The 25113-nt window shown below is 35.7% G+C and overlaps 2 protein-coding genes across 3 annotated transcripts; one reads left to right on the top strand and one right to left on the bottom strand.

Moving 5' to 3' along the window:
• Positions 1–236: 236 nt before the first annotated feature.
• Positions 237–6605, top strand: LOC112740879 (uncharacterized). Of its 2 annotated transcripts, none has more exons than XM_025789566.3 (7): positions 237–792; positions 1606–1795; positions 2211–2300; positions 3410–3659; positions 3753–3849; positions 5930–5995; positions 6222–6605. In XM_025789566.3, exons 2-7 carry the CDS (start codon positions 1648–1650, stop codon positions 6411–6413), a joined length of 843 nt encoding a protein of 280 aa, XP_025645351.1. In that variant the 5' UTR covers positions 237–792; positions 1606–1647; the 3' UTR covers positions 6414–6605. The 2 variants fall into 2 exon arrangements, with proteins under 2 accessions (XP_025645351.1, XP_025645350.1); XM_025789565.3 differs by having other exon boundaries at positions 268–792; positions 3750–3849.
• Positions 6606–7743: 1138 nt separating this feature from the next.
• LOC112740878 (uncharacterized) lies at positions 7744–23563 on the bottom strand. The gene is made up of 20 exons (XM_025789564.3): positions 23308–23563; positions 22987–23071; positions 22703–22859; positions 21766–21838; positions 21551–21594; positions 14994–15036; positions 14701–14919; positions 14466–14582; positions 14063–14134; positions 12636–12680; positions 12207–12286; positions 12048–12112; positions 11903–11969; positions 11672–11785; positions 10870–10943; positions 9892–9989; positions 9705–9764; positions 9557–9625; positions 9426–9479; positions 7744–8063 (listed from the first exon to the last, which is right to left on the bottom strand). Exons 3-20 carry the CDS (start codon positions 22831–22833, stop codon positions 7998–8000), a joined length of 1491 nt encoding a protein of 496 aa, XP_025645349.1. The 5' UTR covers positions 22834–22859; positions 22987–23071; positions 23308–23563; the 3' UTR covers positions 7744–7997.
• Between the last annotated feature and the right edge of the window lie 1550 nt (positions 23564–25113).

Below are 25113 nucleotides of genomic sequence, written 5' to 3'. Positions count from 1 at the left end.
TTAGATTGACTTTTAGATCAATTTGTTTTCTTTCTCTTATATGTTACAAAAAAAAAATGTTATTCTATTTTTATTGCATAAACAAATTTAAGTAAGGTGGATATTTTAAAAAATATTTATCTTATGTATATGTACGTATAAATGTTCCTATTCTATTAGCTTTATAAATTTTTTAGACAAATTGATACGACAAAAAAGATAATAAAAAAGAAAATAGGAGAAATATTCTGCACAATAAGATTAAGATTATACATCGAGAAAAGAACTAAATTGGATCCAAATTAAAATGAATCCACCTTACCTAACTATTAAAATTGTCCATCATAGTAAAACAACGAAGTTCTATATGAAGAACCACCCTAACAAAATTTAGATCTCGAAGATCATTTTAGATAATTGTGAGAATTTGGAGGACCATCTTGGAGATTCTGCAAATATTGGAATCCCATTTAAAGGAGTAAATAATTAATTTTTTTTATTTAGATAAACCCCCCCCCCCCCCCCTCTCTTCTCATTTCTGTTGTGCACTTCTGCTATTCACTTCTCCGACGGACACACTCAAAGCTCACCGCCGTTGCACGGCGCCTCTCCTTTCCGACTTCTGTGTGCTCTACTTCGTCGGCTGGGAGCTTGTGCTACTTTTTCACCGCCTTCGCCTCTTTTTCGCCGCCACGTCCTCTCTCTGTTGGTGTTTCTTCTCCGTCTCCTCCTACTCCTCTGTGAAGCTTTGCTCCACCGCCTCCTCCTCTCAGCCCGTCTGCTCTACCTCTCTACCTCTGCCATTTTTTCTTGGTACTTATGTTTTAATCTTTGTTGTTCAATGTGTTATTGTTGATTACGTGATAATGTTGCTGCTGCTATATAGGAAATTCTGCTATCAATGTATTATGGCTGATTGTTTAGCAAGTTTCTGATTGAATTGTTGGTAATGTTGCTGCTGCTATAAGGGAAATTCTGCTATCAATTTGTTATTGCTGATTATTGAGCAAGTTTCTGATTGAATTGTTGATAAATTTGCTGATCATATTGTTTGATCAAATTACGTTAGGTTTTCAATTTTCATCTAAGGTTCTTAGGCCTAATGTTAGCTTTGTTCTTTGTTTTTGGGTTTGGTACTTGAGATTAGTTACATGGAATTTTAGTTCTGGTAGATGATTTTTTAATTTTATCAATAACCCACTCGTCGGATATTGGACAACTTTGAGAGGAGATCAAGGTATCAATAGTGGATCACGGCTCATCGCGTCTTGCTAAATTTCCTCTACTCAATAGATCTATGACACCGATATAGCGGACATTTCGTAGCTTGGGTCTCATTGTGGCTGGCTGGCATCAATTCTGCTGGTGTTCTGCTTGCTTTGTTCTTCTAGTCATTGTGTCATCTTTGTCTTTGAGTGGCATCTTCTTTTCTGCCAGTCACCGTCCCCAGTCGTCTTTCTCTGTGTCTTCGTCACTGTTGGCTTGTGCATGTTGTCTTAGAATACGAGTCTGATCCTTTTCTTTAGTTCCAATATGTTTTTTTTATCGGATTGAATTGAATTTGCCAGGAAAATATGCCAATGGAAGCCCTTTTGTTACTTTGGTTTCTTGTGATATTAATTTCAGGTTTCACACTCGCGCCCTTGCTATACTGTGAGTATTAAGCCAATGGATGCACTGAAGGCTTGTTATGGGGATGGATCTTCTGATTCGGATTCTGAAGCTGCCCCTTCATGTACAACTAAAGCTCGCTCTGAAGAATTCACACTGTTGCCACCACCTCCTATCTCACTCCTTGACCCTCTAAGTTTGCTTGGTATGGTTGGTTTTAAGTTTATTTTCTTTCAGCTTGTAACAAAAGGGCATCAGATTTCTATTCATCCCATAACAAAAGAGATTTAAGTATGAATGTGTTAAACACGTGATATGTGATATGTGACAAGTCACTATTTATTCATAAGATATTGTTTTTGTTTTTGTTTTTCGTTTTTGGTTGGTCGTAGGCATTGTTGTTGTATAACAAAAGTACAACAGAGAATGGAATATGGTCTTACTTGGATAGGTTGAGGGTTGATGATCCACGAAGAAATTTGTAACATTCATTAATTGCACTAACCTTAGAATATGTTTCAAATTTTATTAAATTTTGCAGTTGAACAAACTTTTACTTTATTTTTTACATGTGCATGTATGATGATTTGGATGACAAATTCACTGTTTTGTTGCTGAAGGTTCTCAAGATCTGGAAATAGGACAGACAACTAGAGTTAGGAGTTTCCCTCATGTTGATGGTAACTATGTCCTACATGTATACATACCAAGTAAGTGGATTATGGTCTCCTTGTCTGATTTCCATTAACAAGCACAGTCTTATCCGCTATATTTCATTTTTCATCTTTTTTCCCCTTTGTTGGCCTCTGGTGGTGAGTTGTATTGGAAGGAGCCTTAGAAATATTGTTATAGCGAGGGTCTGATGGATTTCTTTTCCTCTAAATTTTGTAATTAATTGAAGAAGGGGTAGGAGAAATATTATGATGTACTGTAGTGATTTTAGAAGAAAGCATAAACGAAAAGGAACTCCAAAATTGGTTTGCATGTGCAGGATCAAATTTCAAAAGGAATAATCATCTGGTGGACTTGATATTATTTTAGAGTTCCACCTAGGAATTACCAAGTAGAAACTTATTGATTAGCCAGAGAAAAGTAGAAAAATCATTGGGAGAACATTCTGTTAGGATTTGAACAGAAAGAACTAGACTTAGACATTATGGAATCCTTATGGATATGATGTTGAAATTGTTCTGTAGTACTTGTTCATGGAAAGTATTGCTAGTTTATGGATTAGATCTTGCTATACTGTTGCCTATGTTAAGAATGTTAGCATGTCTTATTCAAGTTTTGGTTTCCTTAATTTTATCATGGGTAATGTTAAGATCAAAAACCATTTATTGCTTTTGGTGAAATGGTTCTTCTCAAGATACTAGATATTATATGATCCCTATATGAACTAGTTATTTTCTTCCATTATTTTCTTCCATTCAAGAGTTTAATCCTTTAGGCAAAGATAGCTATCAAAATAATTGAATTTGAAGAAGATATAAGACGACAAGTGTGATAAAATGTGTGGTCAATAGTCGTAATTGTTCGGTTCAATGCTTGAATGCTAGTTAACATAATAATGTTCCTCTAAATTTTGTAATCATCTCCTTGTTATTTATTGGGCATTTGTTTGATTAGAATGTGAATATAAGTGGACGAAAAGTGATTTAGTCTCTGCATATTTTTCTGGGCAATCCCTGAGCCAAGCCCATTTTAAACTTGGATGATTCTTCTTATGACTTCAATAGCCTTCACAATGTTCTCAAAAGTTTTGAGTTATTCTATATAATATTCAGTTATGTTGGACTCAGATTGCTATTGTTCTTTGCAGTTCATATTTCATCTTCATCAAAAAAAGAAATAGCCACTTTCTTGAAGAAAGTCACCTCTCAGGAACCTAATCTTCATGTTGTTGACATTGATCTCCCACTTAAAGTCCTCTGCAAAAGTGATGAGAAGCTTGAACAGGTTGCCTTGGGAAGGGAGTTTCACATAAGTTTGGGACGAACTGTTCCAATAGGGGTTCATCAAATTGACTCAGTGGTCTCAATGCTTCGACAGAAACTTCAAACACGACACCAGTCAGTTATTTTTTATTGTTATTCTATTATGAAAATGAAACATGTATCTATCCAACTGACCTTCTTATTTTAACTTATCTTGTTTTGAAGTAGTTATTGGATTGACTTCAACCAGTGGGAGGTATTCGTAAATGATGATCATACACGCACCTTTCTCTCCTTAGAAGTTGTTCAAGGAGGTTTAGTAGAGGTTTGCTTTGCAGCCCTTTCTTTCCTTTTTCAATGGCCCTATATTTCTTGAGTTCTATTTTTGCACCAAGTCATCAGTTGGATTTAAATATTGCATTGCTGGTGACATTAATGGCTTGGTATTTATATTTCATTTGTTTTCTATATAAATCTGCTGGGTAGAATATTGGTAAAGCTTGAGGGCCATAAAACTCAGGCTAATAATGGGTAATGGTGACATGACGAAACTAAAATACATCAAGGATGAAATGTAAAACTGCCAATACCTTGTACAATAAACCTTTTAAATATGTTTTTCACACAATGAGGATATCTTTTTTTCTCTTAGTCTTGCAACTTGCAAGGAAAATGGCACAGCTCAAGAAGTTACTGGAGCATATGAGAGTATCATGCAAATGAATAGTTGATAGAATGCTATATTATATTGAACAACAGAATATCTGTATACATGTAGATAAAGTATCTAGAAAATAGAGTTAAACATATATTATAACGATATTAGCTAACTTGATGAAAATTAAAACAGGAAATGAAAATGCAAGGTGAAAGCATAGAACTGCAGCTTTTAATAGGATTTACCATATGATATGCTCCAAAATCACAGGCCTCTCCCTGCTTTGTCTTCTAATATATCTATAGTGTTGTTGTCTAGATTTCAGATGATGAGCTTATTTTTTTTTTTTGGCATTATCCAATGGTGAGATCTCTTTGTATTAGATGTTTCCGTATCTTTAGAGAATCATGGGTTTGCTCTATTGACTTGCGTAAGCTTTCATGAACAAAATGAGAGGTTTTGGATCCTACAACACAGTTCTTGCTGTGCATTGATATATTTGGTTGGAAAGGCACTCTGAAGTATACTTCCTTCTTGACTATTGATTTTGTTTCTTCCGAGGTATACCGTATACTTCATTCTGAGGTTCCCTTCAGTGCTGAGGACATAGTACTTTGTTTAATAATCTTCCTTGGCATGCTTTCATCATATTGTCTTGTCAGTTTTGTGAGCCGTATATTCTGTATATTGTGGAAATGTATCATCCTCTTCTGTACATTCTTTTCTCTCTTGATAAAATTTCCTTTTTCCACATAGATTGTGCCACAAACCTTCCAATATGATCCTTCGGGTTAAAATCAAGCTAAAATTAAACATTGTCAAGATGCTAACAGCAGGAAGCCAAAACCAAAATGATAGGATCAAGGTACTAGCAGAATTAGGGGATTTTATTGATGAACTAGGGATTGTAAATCACAATCCCTTATTGAAGTACACTGTTGGATCTAACCAACTCTGGAGAGAATTTTCCTCTCCTGAACTAACAAACTGAACAGAATTTTCTAACTAACTAAAAACTAACCCACCCCTAGTATTTATAGGCAGCAGCTAGGCCTAGCACTACTGCTCCTAAACCTTCTAAACTAGCTTAAAAGAGCCAACAAACAGCCATCTAGCAACAATTATGAATTAAGCAGGGAAAGCAGTGAAAAATCAGCCCATCAACTCCTTACCTTTCCTCCTATAAACCAAGCCAAACCTGTTTCTATCACAAACATCAAAGACAGAAGAACCAAACTGAATCTGAATTTACTGGAAATCTCACTGATAACAAAATTGAAACTGTTGTCCGCCTCACCTGCTCGAAGGTGATGTTAGATGTTAGAAGTTAGAACATTCAGAGGAGGAGGATATCAAACCAAAATTTTGCTGGAGTCTTAACTGAATCAGCCGGCACTGGAAACCTGATCTCTACTGGAAAACATAGCATCTAACAGTGGGTGCTCTGCCTCCGAAACCGGTGAACAGTACTCAGATCTGAATAGGTTTCCGATGGATAATGTTGTACCATACAATAGACTAATACCCTATTTGTACTAGTTATCAGATCAAATACTAGTAGTAACATGTTGTAACTTGCAACATAAATCAGAAGACATTTTTCTTACTATTCTCTAGCATGATAGTTTTATGCACATTCTTCCATTCATTGTGCTTGTTGTCCTAATTTGTCCTCTTTTGATCTAGTTACTTCATCCTATTTAGTTGTGATGTATACAAAACGTGTTTCCGTTTCAATGATTTTCAGATAACAAAGCAAATTGAATTGATCAATGCAATTTATAAGCTTCATAGCCTTCCTGAATTTTACAAGGTATAATCTTCTCTCTCTCTCTCTCTCTCTCTCTCTCTCTCTCTCTCTCTCTCTCTCTCTCTCTCTCTCTCTCTCTCTCTCTCTCTCTCTCTCAATGCAATTTCTTGATTTTTCTCTGACAAACTAGACCTTCTTTCTACAGGATCTATATCAATAATTCATGTTTAATTTTATTTTATTTTTATCTTTTTCCCTCTAATATTACAACTAGACCTACTGTCTACAGGATCCACGGCCTCACATATCATTAGCATGGGCATTGGGTGACATAAGCCATTCCCTAAAGAATACTGTAAACGAGGTATCAAAGAACTGCGTTGCGAAATCTCCAAACAAATCTATTTTTAGCTGTAAATTCAAAGGAATTGAGTGTAAGATTGGCAAGAAAATATATACAGTTTGTAAAATCTCAGATTGAAAAACAATGTTAAGTATGAAGAGCATAGTCTTTTTTGAAATATTCTTGGCTGCATAGATTTCCTTTGTAAAAAAGGAAGTCATACTAAGCTTAAACACACTGATGATGAGCTTTTTACAAGTGAAATGTGAACAATAGGTTGCTTCTTTATATAATTTCTGAAATATAGGCCCATGTATCAATTTGGATACACTTATCATGCTTCACACAATGTAGAATGAGTTGATTAAACAACTGTTAGAATCCAGAAAAATACCACTACTTTGTTCAGTTGTTTTACTAAATAACGAGCGCCCAAAGTTTTTTCTTTTTGTTTTCTCCAAGTTATCATGAAGTCTCCACCCATTATCTGCCACATGAAGGGTGGTTTCAGCCACAGCGGCCACTCAAGACAACATGAACCACATCAAACTTCTAGGCAGGAGCAAGATCAACTCCAAAGAACTTCCCATGCCCTCCTTTCCTATTATTCCTAGAGAAGAGGATTGGTTGATATGACAGTTGGACGAACTCAAGCAGATGGAGTCCCCTAAGAAGTCTTTCAGTGAAGCTGTGAGGAAGAAGAAACCCGATGGAGGTGGAAGAGAGAACGGCTTCTCATTGTCAAGTGATGAATTGGAAGAGGAGGGGAAAGAAGATATGGACAATAAGGAATATGGGAGAAGCAGATATAGGTGAAAGCATTGTTATTAAACTCGGACTGGACTGGCTGGTTTGGTCAAAAAATTGGTGTATTGGATCTCTTACCGGTCTGATTAAAATTACATACCATTTAGACTACTAAACCGGTCAAATTCGATAAAATCTGATCAATTAAACGCTGGTCACATGGATCAGCAGATCCATAATATCAGCCTACATGTCAAAAATCATACACGGTTCACAATGAACTATAGCTCCTGGCAAGCACGGAAGAGAGGGTACACCTTGTGCATCATGTGAAGAACCCGATGGAGGTGGAAGAGGAGAACGGCTTCTTATTGTCAAGTGATAAATCAGAAGAGGAAGGGGAAGAAGACACGAACAATGAGGAATAGGGGAGAAGCAAAGATACAGGTAAAAGCATTGTTATTAAATCCAGACTGGACTGGCCGGTTTGGTTAAAAACTGGTAAATTAGTCCCTTACCAGTCGGGTCAAGATTACATACTATTCAGACTATTAAATTGGTCAAACTCGATCAAACTGAATAAATTGACCACTGGTCACATGGAACAGCAGTTCCATGATAGATATCGGCCGACATGTCAAAAACCATACACGGCTCACGATGAAAGCAGTAACGCATGTTCTGTGAATTCTTAAGCTGGTGGAACTGAAGGGAAGTACAATTGAAACCAAAGTAAGTGTTTTTATTATATTGTATGGTATCAATGGATATATTATTCTACACGCATCTTATTGTCAAAAACACACATTATGGGTATGTGCAACTTTTACTTCTAGTAAATGCGTATAAGCTTTCAATGATGGCAAATTAGTTGCTAAGGTTCCATCAATACAAGAATACTCTCCACTCCATCAAAAAAGAGCAGCCTAACAAACTGTTTAACTTAATTATACTGCATAAATTATGCTCCAATTATCAAGGCACTTGCTGATGCGCTCCAGATTTTTTTCTCATCGTCCAAAATGCAGCGAAGTAACGGTTCTGCAAAACAGGATTATAAAACTCAGCAAATTCTAACAAAAGATATTTGCTATATCCAATGGTTTATTAAAAAAAAATGCATAAATTTTTTGTTTGATGTCATTGAATAACATCCATATACATCTATTCTTATTATATAAAAATTGATATCTAAATTCTCTATATTGTGTTTTTAAGCCATATTTCCCCTTGTAACGATGCCATGTCAGCAATTTTGCTTACTTGACAGTTGGCAAAACTTGAAAATCAACCAATCATCTATTAGTAAAAGATTTAAAAAAATATAATAGAAAAAATTCTTATCTATTATTATTCAATTAAAACATAAAGTACTAATTAAATACAATAAATATACATTAAAAGTGTCATAATAACAATAATTATAAAAATTCTTTATTTCTTAATCTCATACCAATTAGCGAAAACTCCTTCAAGCAAGTTTAAATTTGTCACATTTTCTTACTAAATACATTCAAATTTATAATGATTATAAATTTAATTCACAATTTTATATTTACATTTTTTGTATTTTTCATTCTCATTCATTTTTCTAAACCCAAGTAAGTTCAAATTCGACCCATCTCCTTACTAAATATATTCAAATATATCATTATTATAAAACTCATTTATATTTTTTATGTTTCTGATTCTCATTCATTTTTAAATTTTTTTTTTTTAACTATTTGCAATCCAAATAACACTATATGAGAAGACAAAATATGACAACTAAAGCAAATGTAAAAATGGAAGCAACAAATGAAGATATGATTTTGTACAACTCTAATATAAAAGGTCTATGCCTTTTTTAAAAATAAATGAATTTAAATTTTTAAAATATAAACTATATTTTAATTTATATATTTTAGTTGAATAATTATATAAAATTATACAAATCAAATAAATATTCTACAAAATATTTTTAATATAAAAATTTAAATTTAAGATTAGTTTACATATTATCTAATCAATCTCTAAATAATATAACACTTATTATAATACACTATATAATATAATTAATTTACCTCTCCGCGCATCGGGCGGGTCTCACCCTAGTTATTCATTAATTTGTCAAACAAGCCCCATTAGTTTTGTCTATTTTAGTACCAAATTTATGGATGATCGAAGTATATTATTACCTGAAACGTTGCGAATTTACTATCCATATTATAAAAAATAAATATGAACATCTAAACCTCTATTAAGCGTCTCAGAATTTCCAACTTGACACAAATCCTATTATAAACAGCCATGAACTAATGAGAAATGCATAAAGGTATTTAACAAGATCATCCCCATAGCACAAGATTATGGAAAGAAAGAAAGAAAACATATGGCTTGGAGTAGAGAAGATTTGAAGCTTACTTGCATCATTGATCTAGGATTTGTGGTGTAGGTTGTCTCTATGGTTGTTTCTTTCTGTATTTAGAAAAAGCAAATATGATTAGTTACAACAATAAACATAAGCGATCATTATCCAAATCAGATTATATTACCTCAAATTCAAATCCATAATGCAATGCAACCCTTTTAACATCTTCTAAACTCAATTCAATGGACATCTCCTACAGACAAATTTCAGTGTAAGACAAAACACCAGATAATAAGATACAATGCTGTGTGCCGAAAGAAAAAGAACCTTACATCTTCTTGCCCATACATATCAGCGAAGTGATAAAGTAGAGGGCCAAAATTTATCCAAACCTGTCATTGTGTCGATGTCAGCCAGCAATAGCATGATGGACAATACAACATGTGAAATGCAACAAGTTTATCAATTGAAGGATAAGAAAGAAGAGAGATGCAAGGAATTTTGGATAAAGGAACTTACTCCTCCGTCTTTCAAAATTTGTGAAATTATTTCGATGTACTCCACTATATTGTGAGCAGTGTCAATAAAGAAACAAGTGACAACTGCATCCCATGCACCTGTTTGGCCATGTAAGTCTCATTAGAAATTGCAAAAAGCAAAGAGTGTTATGATGTTGAATGTCATTCAGTACAGATAATTAGATACGAAAGAATTATAATGTTCATTTTATCAAGATAAAAATACATGTTACACATATCATTGAATAATTTCCTTTCCATTTTGTTGTTTGTGTCTAAAAATTGACATAGTAACTCGGTAGTAATTATTATTGTTATTATTTGATAAAAATTTCCAAGTTATTACGGGCAACTATAAATAGTTCTCTACGTTATTCTATTTAGATGGGGAAATATATTAGAGTTAAAAATCAGTAACATAAAGTTTAACATTATCCAAAAATATAAAATTACACATGTAGTTCAGTTAGGTAAAATTGACCCCCACTTTTAGCCCCCAACTAAACATACCCTAAGTTAAATTGCATGAGGATGATGATGTAAATTCATAGTTATTAAATATGGCGACCACGGTAAGGAAGGTTAGTAGTTTGATTTGAGAATTTGAGATGTTCTATTGTTCTAAGAGGGATATTGCTCCAGATAGTAAGCAAGGCTCTTGTTGAGGACATTACTCAGATTGATATGGACATGTACACTGAAAAACTTGTGCCAAGACCATATTTTCATTTGTAGTAAGATTAGAAGCCATCAGTTCAGACTCTCAAGCATCTATAGCAGCTCGTTCTCTACTCAAGTTAAGTTGGTAAGAAGTCAGGAATCATTTATCCAAATCCTGCCATAACACCTAATTTGACAAAATGTTGAACAATAAAGTTTACATTTAGGATTGAGCAGAAAAATGAATTTTACCCTGCTAGAGCCATAGATATGTGATTTTAGATAGAAAATATATATAGCTAAAGATAATCTCTCCTACCTACTTGGCTTGAATCACTATAAACTTCAACAAAGTCACCTCCACACATGGAAAAGCCTTCAGTAATTCCTGCACTGCTTCCATAGTTGCAACCAACAATGTTAGGAGACACACATACATACATACATACATACATACATACATACATGAACAAGAGGGGAAAAAAGTCTTTGACGTCAAGGCCATGGGATCAAGCCATGGTATCAGCACTAATGCTTTTATCAAATTAGGCTACTTACATAACATTACACTTTTTAGATGCCACCTTTCCCTAGACACTGAAAAGTTTATTAAAAGTTTGGAGAAATTCAGCACATGATACTGAAAAATGGTTACAACTACTAGGAGGTTTACTTCGCCTAACGAAATTCATGAGTGGTTTGCAGATACTCAGAAAATGAAGCTATATTGTGATAATCAAGTAGGTATTTGAGTAACCTATTTTCATGAGAACACAAAAATATTCATATTGATCGATACTGTGCACTGCGTAAGATAAAGGTTTTTCCAATGAAGTTATTACTGAATCTGTTAATTCAAATGATCAAGGGAACCTTGTATATGTGAAATCAGTGTAGTTAGTATTGCTATTTTTGCAATACTACGAGTATGGGTGGGAGTGAACCCAAACAGAGCCTTAAATCTGATTCCTAACAACATTGCATATCTTTTGCAAGCTTGGATTATGTAATGTGCTCCAGCATGTGGTGTTGGAAATTGTACATATAATATAATTCATGGATTTGTAAGTTTCGAATATTTGTAGTTATTTTTGGCTTTTTTCTCTTATACAAGTACATACCTGGCTGGATGAATATCAGGTAAGGAAACAGGACGAAGTTGGTCGTTATCTGACACTGAATTGCAATTACTGTGAATCCAAGGGTATATTGTCCACTCATCAACAGTTTGAGAACTTAAGAAAAAGAGGAAACTCAAAATCAGAACACCAGTCATTACTTTGACTCAAAAACAGGTGATTAGTTTTATCATTAGTAAGACTGACAACAAAGAGACAATTCATTGTCCTTACTGATTAAGAATGAAACTTGAGCATATCATCATGTAGTATGAAAATTCATTTCCCTGGCTGACAAATCCTGCAACATAATACGAAATATCTATTATAATGATGATATCTAAAACATATTTCTATGTAACCCTGACAATACACAAACCTAAACATGAAATCTCCAGAGCCAGCCGACCGAGTCCAGCACCAGGAACTAAGCAAGCAGGTGGACTGTTTGAGAAATTGAATGCTTTTAGTACACAAATTGAGCAATACTACACCCAAATAAGGACTTTCTGCTAGTGTTAACAGTGTTAATCTCTACCTCTCTTTACAGCGATTAGGGAACAGGCGATTAAGTTCTTCAAGAATTGGCTTGTAACACTGATCACGTTCTTTCTTACCCTAATAAGATACATATCAGAAAACATAAGTGAGTAGCTCTTAGCAAACTGCCAAGTAATGGGTTCACGGCGGGCAAAAAGGTAATGGACGTGGGGAATCAACAACCAAAATAGCATGAGGGAAATGACGAGTGAAGCTTAGAGAATGTGCTCATTTCATTGTTTCTAATTAAGTTCACACAGTATCATGCATGCATCCTTCAGTTATTGATATGACACCACTCAGCAGTGGTGGAAATAACACAATGTTTCAGATTGCACTGTTTAAACTAGCAAATCAAACTTTTCATACGATAGCAAAAATAGAATATCTAAAAAGCAAGGAGAAGTCAGAACTAAACAAGAAGTACCTCAGCAGCCCAGTCCCTAACTATGTTCCTAATTATACATCGCACCTGAGGAAAAAGCAGTAAACCCAAAATTAGAATCATCAATATTGCCATGCTAAAAAGTTGCAAAATAAAAAGCATCCAGAAGGAGAAATGTAAAAATCATACAATATGGTATGCAGCAGGATATAGACTGATCATGAAAATTAAAGCACCGAAGTTTTCCAGGTCGTGTAGTGATTTAGAGACAAACCCCATTTATTTCTTTCGAGAATGTATGTTCCATATTAAATGATGAGGAGACAGGCTGACAAGCATCATTTTATAGTCACAATGAAGAAAATGTAAAAGAACTTCTGAAAAGTGACATTACAAAGTGCACACATAATTTCATTTTCATCCAAATTTGGTAACAATTATCATTCAGGATATTAGTCTGATAGCAGGCATTTCAGTTCTCAAACTTAACTAGTGTGAAGAATTCAAAGTTAAGAGTACATTGACCATGCACTTATCTTTTTTATTTTTCAATGATCTTAGAGAATAGCATCATTTTATTTGATAATTATTGGTTCATTGTTTCATACAATTACAGATTCCCTCGAGTCCAGAACAAATTGTCGATGGAAGCAACAGGAAAATGTTAAGCTGCATAACATCAAAACTCATTTTGTCATTCTCACTGTTTGAGAAGCAGTGGTTTCAAAATTACTCAACTTCTGCCTATGGATAGTGATTCACTTCTATAATGAACTTTGGGGTACCAGCACTCAGTTGATGACAAATCTGTGGATCAAATTCTGTAGAAAGGATAGAGAAAATGAAGGCAAAACAGATCCATTTCCTGTGTCATATTAGAACAAGGTGTTGGAAGTCTCCATTGCAGCAGCCAAGAAGGGGGAGACAAAGATGGTCTAAGATAGAAAACATGGAAAGAGAAACAGAAAAGATTGGCCAAGGCCACGTGTGGAGTGATACAACAGCATGCCAACAACAAATTTTTAAATGACTATCAGAATTGAGCGGCCCTAACTCACCTAAGCATTGTGGAACTTATAATCACCCGTTATGCCTTCAACTAGACATTTGAAAAGTGAAGTTTACAGGATTGACATTTGCAGATCGGTGGCCGAACTAACAAACAGCAAAAGGTCTAATACTATATTAGAATTAGATGTCCCTAAATCAACTACAAAAGCTATATAAAGGGATGCGGATCGCCAAGCATTTATAAAGACTATCATGGTTGTATTCTCAAACAACATTGGACTTCTAATATTGACAAATTCAACAATGCATTGTCCATCTCCATTGTCAGGCCAGTAAAATCACAAAAAAGAAAAGAAAAAGACATACTTCAACCAACTAAAATCCAAAACTTAGCACTATCCTAATTCCTAGCATTAAACAGATAACAAGAACAAAAAAGAGCTGAAAAATAAATGTACCTTATCAACATCAACTAAAGGAACATTCAGTTGCAAAGATGGCTCTAACCATTGTTGACATGAAGAAGAGATCTGACATAAAGCAGAAATAAAAGGATGAGAAAATTCAAGTATAGCACAACATATACATTCACTGGTCAATACAAAATATTAATAGTACTTTTTTTAAAATTAAAAAAAAAAAGATGTTGCTGGTCAGCACCAATTATCAGGAGAATAAAAGCAAAGTGCAGGAAGATATTGCCAGAAATAAATTGAAGTTTTCACTTGACAATTACTATGAAAAATATCAAAAAGCTTTTTGTTGCCATCAATGAGCTTGGCACAGCATAAAACCAACCCAGAAATTCTTAAAAAAAGAGGATTGGGGAACTGCAAATGTAAAACAGGAAAGAGGACTGACATTGTTATTGGAATCGGTGATGGCTGCTCCACCATATTCACGGATCTCTCCATTATGTATCAAGCTTGGAAGATTGGTCCCAGTATTTGAATTATGGTGACTCTCAATGTCCACTTCCTGTTGTTATCTACAGAGTCAAATTTCTAAATGAAAAAAACAATGATAGGAACCAAGGAAAAATCACAATTCTTATCTACTGAATCAAAAGGGGTCATGGAGTCAAATGCTGCAGAACCTCATTGGCATGCACCGGTGCCGATGATCTACGTGTATCATTGATACCTTCTGCACAAGCATGTTGACCAGATACAGAACATGTTATTCTCAATGGAGCAGACTCACATGGACAAGCATTAATCCCTTCAGAGACAAAATGATCCCTTTGACCATGCTCAGGATGTGCATCTCTGCTTAAGTCTATGTCCCCGCTCATATCAAGAGGGGGTTCAAAGGCCTGAAAGAGTTCATTTTACCAATATCAAACATTATAATAACAGAAAAATACAATCTACAGGAGTGAGTTATGACCTGAAGCATGCCGAATATGAAATGAGAATTTACTGCAATACACCTGCACCATTAGACGGCATAGAAAATATAATACTTCAGTAACTTTAGAGTTTAAAACTTGGCCTCTACAGTATTAAATAACATATGGACAACTAGTGGTCAATATAATCACATCCATGACCACTAATTTTCTTTGCAAGTAAAATTATTATATGGCAAGTAAAATCACTTATGAGCAACAGCAAACGACCATTTAATAACAAAACAACTAAAGCCTCAGATTGCATAGCATGGATCCTCCTCCAACGCCTCCGCTGAGAAATTTGTCGCCCCCCAGCATTGGAGGAGGATCCAAAGACAGCCTCCTCCTCCTCCTCTTCCGCGTCCTCTCCCAAGTATCTCTCTCTGACTCGATGATCAGAACTTTCTACTCATGGCATCATCAAGTCCTATCGGCTCTTCAGTCTCATTGATCGGTGCGCTCTCCATCAGTCCATCCTCTGAAATTTATGTCGCCGGAGGATGCTCTCAACAACTGTCTCCAACGAGTATGAGCTCTGGGAGGAGAAAGACCAGACGCTCCTCACATGGTTGATGTCGACAATGACCGAATTGGTGTTCACACTTGTTGACTGTGATGTGAGTGCTTGTGGGTCGTGGCAAGTGCAGTTGAAACTTGCTGCACACAAGCTCGGGTGCAACAACTGAAGGTAGAGTTGAGCACAATAGCAAACACTTCGCAACCTCTGAATGAATATCTCCTCCGCACTTAAGCCATCGTGAACACCTTGGCCTCTATCGGGAGTGGAACACATTGCTATCATCCTCGCTAGGCAAGGAAGTGAATACAATGCATTGGTCACCTCCATAAACACCAGGCCTAAGCCATACTCTGTGCTTCAAGTGGAGGTGCATCTGATGACTCACGAAGCTCGACCTAAATTGAAAATGAAGTTCTTTGCACGAGTGCTTTGGGCATGTTTTGCGTCTCAGACCAACACAGGTTTCAGAGGCGGATGTGGTGGTCACCGTGTTGGTAGAGATCTGTTGGCCATGGTGGCCCGGGACAAAGTGGTCGTTCAGGTCGCAGTTCCACAATCTGTCAGCCATGCAACAAGCCAAGTCATACGAGTTTCAACTGCTAACATAGGTTCGATCAGGTGTTTCAGCGTACACCTCTACCTCCACCACCGTATGCCAACTATCTTCCACAATCTGTCAGCCATGCAACAAGCCAAGTCATACGAGTTTCAACTGCTAACATAGGTTTGATCAGGTGTTTCAGTGTACACCTCTACCTCCATCACTGTATGCCAACTATCTTCTAAATCTCCCAACTACGTTGCTAACCACTCAAGTATTTCTCATTCTCCTTATTCTGCTATGTCTCACAACTCTGCACCTCATGCATATACACCTGCACCTACATTTCACTCATCACAGCTCCCTCCAAATGCCTTAGTTGCCCCTACCAGGACTCCTGCACCATCGATTTCACACTTCTCTGCCTCTGCCGCAACACCTAAATCAGTGATAGACTCAACCTGGTATCCAGATTATGGAGGGACCTCACATGTCGCTCCTGAATTCTCAAACCTCATGCAAGCATCACCCTATAATGGATCTGACTAACTCTGTGTGCGTAATGAACAAGGTTTGTCTATCTTAACACTGGTAGATCTATCATAACATCCTTTAAACAGCCACTCAAACTAAACAATCTTTTGTTCGTTCCAGAAATTACAAAGAACTTATTAAGTGTTAGCAAATTTGTGTTAGACAATAATTGTTTTTTAGGTCTGGCCTTACGACTGTTTAGTTAAATCTCATGCCACTAGAGCTCTCTTCTCCAATGGGTAGCAGGCAGAGATGGCTTATACAGATTCAGGAGTTCCCAGTTGCAACATCATCAGCAACAAGATAATCTTTCAACAAATCAAAAATTCCAAAAACATGCTTTCTATTCTAGTTTAGATTGCAACACATTTAGCATATGGCACCATAGACTGGTGGATGCACCCAAGACCCAACAAAGTGGTTTCACATGTATTAAAGACTTGTAAGATTCCATTCATGAATAAAAATGCAACTGAACACTGCTCTACGTGTTGTCTTGGCAAGGCACATTGCCTCCCCTCTTTAGAATTGGTGTTTACTAATCTTTCGGGACCATCCCTTATCACTTCTAATAATGGATACAAGTATTATATTGCTTTTATTGATGCGTACTCAAGATTCAGTTGGACCTATTTTCTTAAAACTAAATTAGAAGCATTCGCAGCCTTTTTGCAATTTAAAGCTTTGGCACAACTATTCTTAGAAACTAAATAAAAGTTGTACAGTCTAATTTAGGGAGGGGGGTTTGAATATAGAGCATTTTCCAAATACTTTCAATAAGAAGGAATAAATCATAGGCTAATGTCCTCACACCCACAATAAAAATGGTGTTGTTGAAATAAAACAGGGACACTTGGTAGAAACAGCTTTAACACTCTTAGAAAATGCATCCATGCCTCTCTCGTTTTGGGAAGAGGCAGTGGTCACTGTCACAGACACTATAAACAGAATTCCACCTTCATCACTGTACATATTCTAACCATTTGCGAGGTGGTACAATTTAGAGTGTTTGGCTTTGCATGTCTTCCATTCTTAGGACCCTACAATAACAATAAAAATAAGTTCGTATTTCACTCATTTGAATGCATCATTTTGGGTTATAGTCAATCACACAAAGGGTTTAGGTGTTAAGACAACCAAGGCAAGCTCTTCAATTATAAGGATGACAAGTTTCATGAGACCAGGTTTCCTTATAAGGAGCATCTAGTGGCTTCTCCCTCAAACACCCTGCCACACACTCCATATATAGCTACTCACTTCATTACCTTCCCAAAATGCAATCACTGCAGTGACCACCCCTCAACATCATGCATCATCTAATACTCTCCCTCATGCTTCATTGTATCAACCTCCACATGTCACTAAAATCATCTCGAGTGGCATTTGCACACTCAAATCTGCATCATAATTCTCCTCACACTGCACAGCATTCTCCATAGCACACTCGTGCATCTTTATCCTCAAAAAACATCACTATTACTCCACCTGATTCACCTATTCAGCAGCCTCCACTGTTACCCACCCCTACACACACAAAATCCCTGCAACACACTCTCCACTATCTTCTACAGCCTCAACTACATGTACATAACCCATATAGCCCTCCTTCACTCACTTACAACTCCAGGAGATAGACCCATCACTAGGTCTATGACTCGTGGTCTCCTCCCAACCCCAAACATCTTTCTTAAGTCACAATCCACTACAACATCACCCTCAGTCACAAGATGTACCTACACCAGACTCAAACACTAGCCATGGCTTTTGGCCTCAAACTGTCCCACAAAAACAATGATTATGATTCAATTTCTGATCCATCCCGTACAAGTCCGTGGTAGGAGCACTGTAGTATGCCACTATTACATGTCCAGAAATTTCATTCAATGTCAACAAAGCACGTCAATTCATGCTTACACCTAAGGAGTGCCACTAGAAGGTTGTTAAGAGGATTTTTCGTTGTTTGGCTGGAACCTTGGAACTTGGGATCACACTTAGGCAGGCAGCAACACCAAAGTTCCTCAACCTCAAGGGACACTCTGATGTAAACTGCACAGCGGATGTTGATGATCACATGTCTTGTGTGAAAGCAAAATATAGGAGCATTGTGGATCTCACAGCTGAACTAATTTGGGTTCAGTCCTTATGCATTGAACTAAAGGTTCCCACTGCTGGTGCAAGACCAGTAGTATACTATGATAACTTGAGTGAGATTATGCTTGTTCACACTCCAGTCTTGCACTCGAGGACCAAACATATGGAGTTGAATCTTTTTCTAAGAGAAAGAGTCCGAGAAGAAAAGTTGTTGATGGCACACATAAACTCGAGCAACCAACAGATATACCCACTAAAGCAGTGTCTAAAGCAAGGTTCTTAGAGATTAGACCTAAGCTAGCTGTAACAGTATTCCAAGCCTGCAACGAGCCCAATTTCAAGGGGCATAACAATGTGAGTTGAAGAGTGACCAAGTAAGAGTCTAGAAGTGGCAAAAACAATTAAGTGGATTTGTTAGACAGTTAAAGGTGCCAGCTAGGATAGATCTTACAACTAACTTAAGGATGACAGGTCTCTTCTACTCCTTTGAACTAACTTACTGAATAAGCTATTCTGCCATCTATATAAGAACAGAACTGTGCTTGAACTCAGTAATATCAACTCTTTCTTCTCTTGTCTCACTCTTCTCCCCCCTCCTCCCTTTCTTTCTCAAACTCTATCACCCATTTGGTTAGATCAGCGGATCAAATGATTTTATTGTTTGGCAAAGTTCACATCTTCAAAGGTGCCAATTAACTTTTGTCATTAAATGAGACCAGCTGTGGAGATCAAATGATGTTATTATCTTTTGCCAAATTAACTTCTTCAAAGGCACTAGTTAACTACAGAACCATTGAAATGGGTCTTGAGACTATTAAGAGTCTTTATTTGTCATTTTAAAATCCTTATTGTTGGATTGTCCTTCACCTAGTCAATATCCTTGAGGCTTCTGTTGCCTTCAATTAACAAGTTCAAACCATCATAGACACAAGTCTACCATTTTTTCCTTTAGTAAGTGCCGCTCTTACTTCCTCTGAATTCATACATTTAATCTTATCATTTCATGTATGACCACTCCTTGAAGACAACATTTCCTTTTCTGCAAAACTTTTTAATGTTGGCACTTCATTTAGTATTTAGTTCCGTAAAGTATCACTAGTCTTAATTATTGCACAATAAAAGGTTACATTAACCTTTAAAGGAACCTTTCATACCTCCATTTTATCCACCAAGCACAAATGCTATGGTTAACATCTCCCGCTATCTCTTCATTATTTTGTATGAAATAACTGTCGACTAACTAGCAGTATTATGATATTCAATTATAACATCCACGGCAGTGCTAGCATACCTGTTGCCAAACTTCCATATACCTATTTTACTTTTGTTTAAGGGGAAATTTTGGGATTCCAGTCCTTCTTTGACATCTCTAGTTTTGCTGTTTATTCCCTACTTTTCCATAAGATCTATATTCAGCTAAAATCAAATTGGTTCCTTTATTAAACTTCCAGAAACCATATTGGTTCTCTAAAACGCAAGTCCCTAGTCTTAGTCTCCATTCTATCACTCAAAACCCAAAGTTCCACTGTAGACAACAGAATAGAAGTTCTCAATCCTAACAGGGGTTGCCTTCAGGGGGCATTCCATCAAGATGAGGAGGAGGATAATAGAAATTATTATGCATCATCCTGTGGCAAGATCTGCACCTCTATGTGAATTGGCTTTTTTGGTATCTTAAAGGAATCATGGCTTTGCCCTATGAAATTACAGCAAGTTCTTCTCATTAAGTTCAAAGGCGTTGGCTAACATAAAAGTGCAAAGATTCTATGGAAGTCCGGAGTTTTTGTAAGGCTCTAGTGCATATCGATGTAAAGTAATTCCAGGAATTCCAAAGATTCCTTTTCAACGATTTCCTTTTTTACGTCCCTTTGATCCTCAACACATGGTTTGTTTAATTGGGTATCTTCAGCTGATATTCAAAGGGATTGACATGCATTGTTGCATGTTTCAGAGCTAAGCTTTTTGTGCAAGGATTGTTTATCCTCCTTTGTTATTCTCTTTTATTCTACTGAAATATATTTTTTCTATCAAAATCAAATTCTCAATTCTTACAATAAAGTTCTCTCTAGGTTTCTCCCTCCACTATAAAGTATGCCGGTAAAATTTCTAATTCTCCAATAAAAACAGACAATTCTTCATGTTCTCCTACTTGCCTCTTTTGTTCCCTGCCCTGCTGCTGCATAATCTCTTCTATTCCTTAAACCCTGACTCTGCTTGCCAGCATTTTTCTCATTTTTGAATTGGATATGACCATTTAAAATTAAATATGACCTTTTATGAGTTTACAACATGGAAGTGGCTTATGATAGTATTTGGGTATTAGCGTATGCATCAATTTAGTACTTTACTATTTCATCAATCATATACTAAAACTTAATTACTTTTTGCACCTTTTAAGCATTTTCTTTTTGTTAAAGCATCTTTTTTTTTTATAGAAAGCTATGTAATTCTTTTTTATTTAGGCATTTTATGATGCTTTTGAATCTTACCATACAAAAGCACCCATATACCACAATTCATGATTCAAAATTTGGTCAACTGATTCAAGGTTTGACAGTTATGGAAGGATTTTAAGGTATGTGTGCATCTGTATATACTTTATTTTATTAATTTAAACCAAACATGCTTTGGCATAAGCTGACCAAGATAAGCTAAATGCTTAAAACAGAACTTTTATTTTGTTTTCAAAAGCTAAAATGATCAAATTGTACAGAATTTATTTCTGAGAGTGAAAAGAAAGAAAATCACATAACAAAGAAGTATGTAGAAAAAAGTTCAAAGGCTCTAATCATTCCATCCAGCTGCTATTACTCCTAGAGAGAGAGAGAGGAGAGAGAGTAAAAAAGCAGAGAGTAAACAAAATGTACCGTCGCAATCTTTGAAACTTTTGAGGATAATGAGATAACAAAGCCTACAGACACAAGAAGAGGTGGTAGAAAGCAAGGGGTTACAAGAATGAACAGACACTTTCAGGAAAATCATACAGCAACAAATGAACAGCAAAGGAACTATTACAAGGCATTAGAATTGTGCCAGTGTTCATAGCATGTGTGCTAGGGAATGGGAACCGAGAAACTAATACCTTATGGGCAGGCGGAAGCTTTCTGAAAGATCTCTCATATCGACTAACATCCTCCTCTGCAGCATCAGGATAGCTGCACGCAAAGTCAATGAAAGAAATGTAGATACCTTGAGTGTTCTTTCAACGAGTTAGATGATAGTGTTAGAGACACAATTAATTTTAAAGCTAATAAACATACAGTAAATAAATAAATTACAACAAGTATAACAATAATATGAACAAATGAAAGCAACAGAATTTCAAAGGCATTTCATACTTATGAATATAGGTGCATTTGCACATTTTCAAATTATAAACTGAAAATTTATGCTGATGTTCAAAAATAAAAAGGAAAAAAATCACCAAGTACAACAGAAGTAATAGAATACAAGTAAAAAAAAATAAAAAGAATCATTCGAACAAAGAAACCTTGCCCAAACTGGAAACAGCAAAAGTGATCCGTCTTGAATATAAGCAGTTAATACTAATCATTTCAATCGATTAAATATTATATCTTAATAAAATTATGTCACTACAATCATGTTTTAGGGAGAGTTATATTTCACCACAACAAGCGAAAACAAAAATAAAACAGCCATCGAAAGAGACCTTTATTTCCTTTTGAGACATTCTAAGAAGGGTAAACAGCCATTTTGACACGTAAACAATTCAAGTTCCAACAAAATAGTCCATGAATAAAAGAAAAGCACTCATGTCGCCCCCAAAGATCATAAAAGCTAGATAAACTTCACCTCCCCCACACAAAAGTAGAATCTTTAGAGTGCCAAATAGGGGTTTACACTTCGACAGCATCAATGTATTGGAGAGGAAAGAAATCATATTTAAAGGTAACAGTCACAACAAGAATAACAATAGCAATAACAATAACAATAACAATAACAATAAGAGCAAGAGCAAGAACAAGAACAACAAGAACAATAATAATAATAGGTCATACTTGAGGTATGCACTAATGATGCGCCTAAGGGACTGGATTTCAAGAGCTTCTTCAAGCTTCAAACGACGACTTTTCTCCTCTTCATCAGACATAACCATTCTTTGCTTCACTCCCCCTTCTTCTTTTTCCATAGTTTCGGCTTTCCACTTCTAGAGTACTACAAAGCAAGGAAGCCAGGTTATGCTAACAGGGCGTTTGGAAAGCACATGAGAATTCAATTCTACTAAAAACTATGGAATTGAAATCAATGGTCTAATTTGGTGATGGAATTGAACCCTAACTACCTTCATAAACACCAGCGAGCCCTCCACTAAAGTGTTTCTTTCCTCTCCAGCGCAAGTTCAGGAATCAGCGGCGGTCTTAAGTGTACTGCATATAGAAAAAGAGGGAAAAAGACGCGTAGAAGAAGAAAAATGAGAATGAAATGAAGAAAGCAAGAAGAGAGGTTAGGGAAGTAATGACAATAACAGTCATTAGAAGCAGCAGAAGCAACATATTGATCAAACAGCATCAGCATTGTTCAAGGTTCAACAATAAAATTTAAAGGCTAAGTAGCACAAAAAGGATTTTTTTTTTTTTTCCAATAAAGAGAAGACTGAGCAGACCTGATCGGAGCGAGCGGAACAGAGGGCACCGGCGGCGGCACCAGCGCCACCAGAGCAGCAGATAGGAATTGCGATTTGTGGATGAATGGCGAATTAGTGGCTTAGGGTTATTGTTTTTTACTTTTCCTTGTACTTCCACAACCAAAACGGGAGGATTTTTTTATTATAAAAAAAATAAATCACCAAAAATTAGGGGTGTTACGATGGATACAAAGGTTAGGATTTTGAGGCAATCCTAACCTTGATACCTGCGGTTGAGATTTTTATTAAACTCAACTCTACTTAATTTGCAGTTGAGAATATTCCAATTCTAACCTTATTTGTTTTTAACCGTGAATATCCGATCCTAAGTGCGAGTTAAAAAAAATGTAACATTATTCTATAACTTGATAATTTAAAGAGTAAAGTATTATTTTTGTTCCCAACGTTTAGGGTAAGTTCCAAAATTATTCTGACGTCTCAATCGTTCTATTTAAGTACCTAACGTTTTAAAATTAACTGAATGTTGTCCTAATTGATAGCGGGACAAAATTGAGATGATTTTGAAATGTTAGGGACTAGGACGAAAACGTTTGGGACAAAAACGATACATAGAAATAAATTTTAGTTTTATCCTTCAATACTATCAATTTTTTTACTGTACATAGTATTCAATTATTTTTTAATCATCTGTAAGTAAATTAAGCTTAATCACATTACTACTTTCATTCTAATAAGTTAATATAAAAATATAAAAAAATTTATTAGAATGAAAATAGTAATGTGATTAAGCGTAATTTACTTACAGATGATTAAAAAATAATTGAATACTATGTACAGTAAAAAAATTGATATTATTAAAGGATAAAATTAAAATTTATTTCTATGTATCGTTTTTGTCCCCAATGTTTTGGTTCTATTTAAGTCCCTAATGTTTCAAAATCGTCTCAATTTTGTCCCGCCGTTAATTCTGTTAACGGATCCCTAACGGCAAGACAACATTGAGTCAATTCTGAAACGTTAGGACTAAAATAGGACGATTGAAACATTAGGGACAACTTTGAGACTTATGCCAAACGTTGAAGACAAAAACGATACTTTACTCTAATTTAAAATAGAACTGACCTTTATGTAAAAAAAATATTAGCTTATCAAATAATAATCTTCGTTTAGTGACTAAGCATTTTTTGTATTTAGTGAGAAGTCTTTGATTTAACATACACTTTAAACACATTTTTATATAAGTATATAACATATACTTATATAAGGTGCGGGTCGGTCGGGTTGGGTACCCACAGGTATGGTGCATATTGCCACCCCTACCAAAAATGCACCAAAAGTATTTTTTCATTCATAAAAATACTTTTAAATTATATTATCGACAAAAATAGAGTTAAATCTTAATTTCACCCTGAAATTTGGTCCGATACTCAATTTGACTTTTACAATTTTATTGGCCCTAATTAGAACCCTCAAATTAGCATTAGTGGATTCCGATTGGCCCTACAATGATCTCCGTCACCAAAATGCTTATCTAACATATTTACCTAACACGCTGGACATAGCTAAGATGTCGTTGGGTTGGTTTCGCGTCCAAACCCAATGAAAACGACGTTGTTTCAGTTTGCTTGGGGGTTAAAACTCCCGTTCTTTTCACTATGGCGTTCATAAGTTTCAAAACACCAAGAAAACCTTGACACTTCGTCTTCTTCATTCTCTGTAATGTGTTACTGTGAAACTAAAAGGAGCTCCTTACAGTCGTTTTGGAAATTCCTGCTAACTTGTGAGATTTGGCAAGATTGAAGAAACCACATGCACAGAACATTA

This window comes from Arachis hypogaea, chromosome 14 (assembly GCF_003086295.3).
Source record: "Arachis hypogaea cultivar Tifrunner chromosome 14, arahy.Tifrunner.gnm2.J5K5, whole genome shotgun sequence".
Taxonomy (NCBI): Eukaryota; Viridiplantae; Streptophyta; class Magnoliopsida; order Fabales; family Fabaceae; genus Arachis; species Arachis hypogaea.
The sequence above is the reverse complement of the archived record's forward strand: the minus strand, read 5'-3'. Positions and strand labels throughout refer to the sequence as shown.